The sequence below is a fragment of the Mandrillus leucophaeus genome, unplaced genomic scaffold (genome assembly GCF_000951045.1).
Source record: "Mandrillus leucophaeus isolate KB7577 unplaced genomic scaffold, Mleu.le_1.0 Scaffold140, whole genome shotgun sequence".
Classification (NCBI taxonomy): domain Eukaryota; kingdom Metazoa; phylum Chordata; class Mammalia; order Primates; family Cercopithecidae; genus Mandrillus; species Mandrillus leucophaeus.
The window spans coordinates 4796162-4804616 of NW_012101366.1; the positions used below are offsets into that span (position 1 = coordinate 4796162).

Sequence of the window (8455 nt, forward strand, 5' to 3'; positions counted from 1 at the left end):
AAGTCATAGATATAGAAAGTAGAATAAAGGTGGTTGCCAGGGATGGGGGAAGGGAGAATATACAGTTGTTTAATGAGTACAGAGCTTCAGTTTTGCAAAATGAAAAAGCTATGGTATCCTAGTGACACTGCATTTAGCTTTTCTTCTTCCTCTTTGGGAGCTATTTGTGTTAATATGGACTGCCACACGTAATGTTTAAATTGGACTCATCACATTGTGTTGTATTTTTGTAATCTTACGTGAAGAGAATCTGTACTGCAAGTGAAACCTACTCCCCCAAAAATGTGTGGCCTTGAGTCTGCATTAAACAGTGTAATTTATGTTCATGAAAAAAAAAATTCCGGAGACTGGTTACACAAGAATGTGAATATACTTAACACTATTGAACTGAATGTGTGTACACTTAAAATTGTTAAGATGGTAACTTTTATGTTATGTGTATCCTACCACAATTAAATATTAAAATATTGTTTTAAGTACATGGGCAGAAGGAGAGAAAATGATGCAATTCAGTTGCTTGGAAAGAGACTGAATGGATTTCATGGAATCATATTCATAATAACAGTAATGACAGCAAACATTTGATGAGCATGTACCGTGTGCCAGAAACTATAATCCTTCTAAAAATTTTGCCTCATTCTCACTCCCTATTGATAAAACTTAAACCATCGCCCTGTGTATCTGGGGCTAGCTAGATATCCAGGCGCCAATTGTCACATTTTAATGGTCACATTAAATTTCCCAGGCATTTAACGTGCTGTTCCACAGAGTGATTGAGCAGGCTGACAAGGTGGAAGACATGCAGGGACGCATCTCTATCCTGATGGAGAGCATCACCCATGCTGTCTTCCTCTACACCAGCCAGGCGCTGTTTGAGAAGGACAAGCTCACCTTCCTGTCCCAGATGGCTTTTCAGGTAAGGAGATCAGTTACTTGAAAAAGGATCCCCAGAACCAAAGGCAGATGCCTCTCTCTCTCTCTCTCTCTCTCTCTCTCTCTCTCTCTATATATATATATAAAATATATATATAATATTATATATGTATTTTTATGTAAAATAGTGTATATTTTTATGTAATATATAAAATATTATATATTTTCTGTTGAAGCAAAATATAATAGGCACCTTTTTCAGAAGCTCTTGGTGGCATGAGAATTTGCCTCCCATGGGGAACTTGGGCATGTGGCAGCCTTCTCCTAGGTCCCAGTGCTTTGGTTTGGGGAGTGGGCACTGGGGAGTGGGTATACACATTACACTCCTACCACAGTGGTCACCCTGAAAAACATTCATGAGACATTCTTCTCACCTTCTCGGGTCCTGTAAAGAACCATCCAGGCCCTACGAGGAAGATTCTTTGAGATGAGGTTATGAGTCCAGATCTGAGTGGATCTGGGAGTTGTTCAGAGTCTCCCTACAAAACAGCGACTGGGTTCATCCATGTTGTCACAAATGACTGAATTTTCCTTTTTTAACATTGTGTGTAGTTAATAATGTGTATTTTTAAATTGCTAAAGGAGATTTTAAGTCTCATCACAAAAAAGATAAGTATGTGACGTGATGGATATATGAATTAGCTTAATTTAACCATTCTACAATATAAACATGTATCAAAGCATCACACTGTACCACTTAAATATATATAATTATTATTTGTCAATTAAAATTAGGAAAATGACAGCAGTGAATAGGTAAAGAGAGCTCCAGGTTTCTTGCCCACACCTTTAGTGAAACCTGCTTCCTTTTTTTTTTTTTTTTCCTTTTTCACATGAATTCCTATGAAAGACTTTGTTTAAATAAAAGTGTTTGTGGCCAGGCGCAGTGGCTCACGCCTGTAATCCCAGCACTTTGGGAGGCTGAGGTGGGCGGATCACGAGGTCAGGAGATTGAGACCATCCTGGCTAACATGGTGAAACCCCGTCTCTACTAAAAATACAAAAAATTAGCCAGACGTGGTGGCGGGCACCTGTAGTCCCAGCTACTTGGGAAGCTGAGGCAGGAGAATGGTGTGAACCTGGGAGGCAGAGGTTGCAGTGAGCCGAGATCACTCCACTGCACTCCAGCCTGGGTGACAGAGGGAGACTCCGTCTTTAAAAAAAAAAAAAAAAAATGGGTTCATGATAAGAAAAAAGAATCCCTTGCAGACCACATTCCTAGATAAAATAAGCAGGTTGTCCTTTTTTTTTATCAGCTAGTTTGCTTTATGTCTTTTTCTATCCAAATGTTAAGGAAATATCTACATCTTACCTATTCTGTGTGTGCCAAAGAAGGCACTTTATACATACCTGTAGCTAATGATGAACTGTATATCTATTAAACAGGAGCAAGGCATTACACAATGAATTACTTGTTTTTTTGTTTGTTTGTTTTGAGACAGAATCTCGCTCTATTGCCAGGCTGGAGTGCAGTGGCACGATCTCAGCTTACACAACCTCCGCCTCCCAGGTTCAAGCGATTCTCCTGCCTCAGCCTCCCAAGTAGCTGGGACTACAGGCACGCACCACCACACCTAGCTAATTTTTGTATTTGTAGTAGAGATGGGGTTTCACCGTGTTGGCCAGGATGGTCTCGATCTCTTGACCTCATGATCCACCCGCCTCTGCCTCCCAAAGTGCTGGGATGACAGCCGTGAAATACTTGTTTTGTATGTACTGCTCATTAATAGGAAAAGGCCAGGGATGATAGTACATGACATGAACATCTATTTAAAACTTCCCTTTGGAAGCCATAGCTGTATCATAACCTCAACTCCTGACAATCTACATAAATCAAAGTTTCATAACTACATGGACAATTACTTGTTTGTTGAAATAAACTCAAGAAAAAAAAATCTAATAAAATATTTTAATGCATGTTATCACTCATAACACCTTTTGAAAATATCTGGAATTTTAAGATAATATAAAGCTCAAAAATTTTACCTGTTTAGCTTTGTGGGGTGTTATGGTTTTTATGTGAAAATTAGGAATACTTCATTTGTACTCTCCAAAATATACTATGGATTTTTTATCAGTTCTGTGAGCAGAATATCTGAAGTTTATTCCACTTCACAATATGTTTAGTTGTACCTGTAAAAGGTTTTCTCATTCTTCTCGATATAATCTTACATATTAAACTTCATGTACCTCGTAGTTTATTGAATAACTACTGTACCAGAATTAACTAATAATACTGGTTCTACCTTCTGTTTAGTAATTTAATCCATTGTCACCAGAGGCTTTCTCATTTTGAATAAGTGTTAAGACAAGTTTGATCTAATAATAAAACACTTATGAATGCATATTTTAAATATGTTGCTAATAGAGATAGGTGTTAGAATTGGAGTAAATCAGCCTTCATAATTATTTTCTGTTAGATTTCTGATCATGGTTTTGAGACCATTGACATAATCTGAGATTCACTATTTCAACAATAGAACAGATATCAACTGGACTTCCCAGCAGGTGTGGTTCTACCTGCTCAGTCATGTCTGTTAAATGTGTGACTACTTCCGGTGTCATGATTTTGATGTAAACCAAATAATCCTTTTCAATTTTGTCTACTCTCAAGATTTTGTTGAGAAAGAAAGAGATAGACCCCCTTGAATTGGATTTCCTGCTTCGATTCACCGTTGAACACACTCATCTGAGTCCTGTTGACTTCCTAACTTCTCAGTCATGGAGTGCTATCAAGGTATGTTAGGAATACAGTTTTTTAATTTCTAGATCTTATTTAAAATACTAGCTCTCTCCAGTGTTGAAATGTAAACATTAAAGAATACAAGTGATGTATTAAGCACCATTTCAGTTTAGAAATGCCCTATATAATGTAATGTTATTAATCTTTGTATTATTAAATTGGTTAATTTCTCATTTAGATGTAAAGGAGCCTTTAACTTATGTATGGGTGGAAAAGTTAATAAACATGTACAATCTGTCAGGACCTTTGATAAAAGCCAAGTGATACAAATGAATATTTTTAAAAATTTCCTTAAATCTACTTTGTTTTCTTTTTAAATTGTTTCTCCATTTTTCTAAATAGTTCTTTAAATTACACCACAATAGGTTAGTTTATTCTCATTGTAAAATGTTTAAGCAAAACAGAATATTATAGAGAAAAAAGTGACAGTTGGCTTAAACCTCAATTATCAATGCTCATTGCATTTTTCTGTCAAAGGCCCTATTGTTAGGAGTTAATTCTCCCAGGATCTAGAGTATCTTAATGATGTTCAACATACGCTAAGCTTTGCCCTACTCTTTTTTCTAAGAAGGAAATATTTCTATGCATTGAAAATAACTGTTACCTCTTATTTTTATATATGTTCAGTTTTTTAAATTAGTATTTGTAATTAGATTGTAACTTTAGAATTCAAAATTCAAGTTCAAATGTGTATCACTCAGGGTGTCAACAGGAAACAGATGGCACATTCAAAAGGGTGATGAAGAAAGTTTAACCAAGAGTCTATTTTCATAGTATGGGCAAGAAGGATTAGGAAATCAGCCAGGGAATGGGGCAGGAAAAAGGAGGAAAAGGACAGTTACTTGAACTACTGAGAAATGAAGTTATGGGAGAGAGCCAACCGTAGGGGATCTGTGGCCTGTGGCGGAGAAACATATCCCCTGCCAAACCACATTCCTGTGAGAAAGAGCTGGGGTGGAAATGTTCCCAGAAAGGAGTCCTGATCCAGACCCCAAGAGAGGCTCTTGGATCTCGTGCAAGAAAGAATTCAGGGTAAGTCCGTAAAGTGAAAGCAAGTCTGTTAATAAAGGAACGAAGATGGCTACTCCATAGGCAGAGTAGCCCTGAAGATTGCTGGTTGCCCATTTTTATGGTTATTTCTTGATGCTAAACAAAGGGTGGATTAGTCATACCTCCCCTTTTTAGACTATATAGGGTAACTTCCTAACGTTACCATGGCATTTGTAAACTGTCATGGCACTGGTGCAGTGTAGCAGTGACAACGACTGGGGTCACCCTCATCACCATCTTGGTTTTGTTGGGTTTTAGCCAGCTTCTTTACTGCAAGCTGTTTTATCTTTATGACCTGTATCTTGTGCCAACTTCCTGTCTCATCCTGTGACTTAGAATGCCTTAACCTCCTAGGAATGCAGCCCAGCAGGTCCCAGCCTCAATTTACCCAACTCCTATTCAAGATGGAGTTGCTCCGGTTCAAATGCCTCTGACAGAAGTACCCCCACTTCTCTCTTCTCCAGTCTTCCAGGCTCCTGTCATTGCATTTTGTTGGCCAAACCCAACTAGGTCAGGGAACCAGGGAACTTAGCTCAAGTGTCCTTTGAGCTCACCCGTTCCGCAGAGCAAAAAATAAAAACAAAAGCAAAATTAGGAAATCTGGAGAGGAAAGTGAACACTATCCAGCACGGATTTTTTACATAAGATTAGACACATTCACAAGTCTTCATCTCAAACTACAAAGTATCGTTCACACCATTCCTACTTGTTTCCCTATCATATTACAGGCAATTGCCCTCTTGGAAGAATTTCGAGGCATAGACCGAGATGTGGAAGGATCTGCCAAGCAGTGGAGGAAGTGGGTAGAATCCGAGTGTCCAGAAAAAGAAAAATTACCTCAAGAATGGAAGAAGAAAAGTTTAATACAGAAGCTGATTATTCTGAGAGCAATGCGCCCTGACAGAATGACATATGCTCTCAGGTGGGGTGGTCAGCATTTTTTGAAACACAAGTAAACATAGAGGAAATGTAGTCTGAGGAGTTAGGAGGATCTGGTGGAAGTGTTTACCATCCATATTGATGGGGAGTGATTCTGCTGAGATTTTGATATTATAATCATTGCTACTGTTAAAATTTGCTAAACACTAAACCATGTGCTAGGCAGACTCAGCACATTCTTCCTGAAAAACTTAATTCTGAAATCAGTAGAGGGGAGACAGGGGACTGATGAAAATACTCCTGGAAGAGAAATGGGTGTCAGCAGAGTTCAGAGGCCAGGAACATGCATTCATGCATTATCCAAGTATAATTTCCATCATTTTCATTCAGTGATGGCATTTTGGCTCTGAAGATTTTGCATGTCAAACCAAAATGAATTTCTTTCATGAAGTCACTCATAGTCCCTCTAACTTTACAACCAATGCAATTTCAAAGCAGAAACCCTTGTCTACATCTTGGTTTAAGTGTCCTTTTTCTTTGCCCTCTTGGCTTCTAAATGGTAATGTGCTGCTTAATTCACACAAGTCTTATTCTAATTTGAATTCACCAACGAAAGAGTTCTCAACTTCCTTCCCTATTGTGTTTCTTCAGTAATATTCATGTGCCTCAGGTTTTTTCCTTTGCTTTGTCTAGTTCAGCCAATTTTCCCTTTGCAGAAGCCTCTGCTGAACTCTACTTTACAAGTTAATTCTGCTTAGTAGTACTTACTTTCTGCTAAATCTGATGCTGCTGGAAAATACTTGCTTAATTGAGCCTCCCTGTGTTAGAAACACCCCAAAAAGCATTTGTATATTCATGAGAAGCCCAGCAGGCTGGAAAATTGCACTGTGGCAAATCTAATGAACTGTTAATAAGTAATGGGGGAATCTGGCAGGGGATTTGGGGGATACAAAGCCATAGCAGACAGCTGATGACACTCGGAGGGGGGTCTCAGTAGCCCCCCAAAATGGAATTGTAGGCTTCTGATTTTCAGAGCTTCTAAGGAAGAGAGGGATTTCATTAACACACCTACCCCATACATCTAGTTGAATTCATATTGTTATTCTAACAAGACATCCCACATAATAAACATGGTTACTTCTATCCTGTGCCTGTGTGGTTTAAGCTTATCCAAATGGTGACTCTCTTCAAGGTCAAAACCACTGATCATGTTTTTTTGTATTCTTGTTTTTTATAGAAATTTTGTGGAGGAAAAACTGGGTGCAAAGTATGTAGAGAGGACCAGATTGGACTTAGTTAAAGCATTCGAAGAAAGCAGCCCGGCCACCCCCATATTCTTCATCCTGTCTCCAGGGGTAGATGCCCTTAAAGACCTGGAGATTCTTGGTGAGTGGCAGGGAGGCTCACTGGCCCGCCCTTTCTCCCTCCCTCCCTTTCACCCCCCACCCCCTTCCCTTCCTTTCAGTTCACAGTGATCTTAGTTTCTTTTTTATTGTTGTTGAAGATTGGATGTATGGAAAATATAAAGCTAATAACACCATAGTCTGAAGAAATGTTGAAATGGAACATTCCTCTGGCTGGCATAATGCAAGTTTCCTTTGTACTGTTTTCCACCTTTTGACTATATGAGGGCCAAAGGGCAATTTTCCCCATGCTCATGTAATCTTGTGCCCCCTGTGACTAAATAATGGTCATTAGAGCAAGTGTATTTGATTGCACAAGGCACTGTCGCCTTTGTGTTCTGGATTACCATTCCCCACGGCCTGCACCAAGAATACCAGGTTAATATAGCTGTGACCTGACTGCTCAATTTAAATGCAGCCTCACAAGGTGAGAGGCTTGTGCGTTTACCCAATGAACAGATCCATTGAAAAAAAATGATGTGATATCTACCACATGTTGCTCCTTTTTATGAGAGAAATGCTTTGCTACTCCTGCAAGAGTTTATAAAGCTCCATAACAATGCCTGCCATCTATCAAAATGTCAAAAGCTTCATTATCATAAAACCTAAGGAACTGGCTTCCACAGGCTTTTCTAATGCTTGCAGTGAGGCAGCTGTGGAGAGCTCAAAATGCTGCTTGTGGATACAACAGAAGTTTCATTTGGATTCTTCAGGACAGTCACCCAGAAGATGGCTGCGGTGACCACAGATGTGCATTAGACCACAGAATTCCAGGCTCCCCTTACCCTCCTTCATAGATGTTTCCTCTCACCATGGTGTATTCTCCCACAGGCAAAAGACTTGGCTTTACAATTGACTCTGGAAAATTCCACAACGTGTCTTTAGGACAAGGTCAGGAGATGGTGGCAGAAATGGCACTGGAGAAAGCTTCCAAAGGAGGACACTGGGTCATCCTCCAAGTGAGTATTAGGTTTCAGGGAAGACACTGAGCATAAACAAAGGAGGGCCAGGGCAGAGCTGTCCAGCCCATCAGAATGCCCCGTTAACAAGGCGATTTGCAGAGTCCAACCAGTTCTGTCAGTGTTCATGATGCCTGCAAAGACGGTGGGGGGCTCTGCGGACAGTGATGGCTGTTGTCTTCTGAGAGACTGTCTCGCCACTGTGCTCTAGAATTAAAACTGTTAGGAAGAGCTTCATCATTCCGTTCACTTAGAGATATCTGGAACGCTCAATACTGCCTGAGAACAAACAAGCTCGTTTAGGTTGCCAACACTGTTATCATAGTATCTGGGTTGACGTTAGAGTCAACAGAACTCTTTTTAATGTATATTATTGTTGCAGAATTTTGCTCCTTAGCTCAGTTAAAACCGGGTTCTTGTCACACAACCAGAAAGGACTAGGAACACAGACACATTGAAGGGTGGGGGGAACGGAATTTATTGAGCGA

The 8455-nt window shown here is 39.6% G+C and overlaps 1 protein-coding gene across 1 annotated transcript in view; it reads left to right on the forward strand.

The window, feature by feature from the left end:
- DNAH11 (dynein, axonemal, heavy chain 11) overlaps nt 1-8455 on the forward strand; it is a 387500-nt gene that overhangs the window by 340475 nt on the left and 38570 nt on the right. Inside the window, exons 69-73 of the mRNA XM_011973963.1 lie at nt 746-916; nt 3548-3670; nt 5455-5648; nt 6843-6991; nt 7840-7967. Coding sequence (XP_011829353.1) covers nt 746-916; nt 3548-3670; nt 5455-5648; nt 6843-6991; nt 7840-7967 — 765 coding nt within the window. The remainder of the gene's footprint in view (nt 1-745; nt 917-3547; nt 3671-5454; nt 5649-6842; nt 6992-7839; nt 7968-8455) is intronic.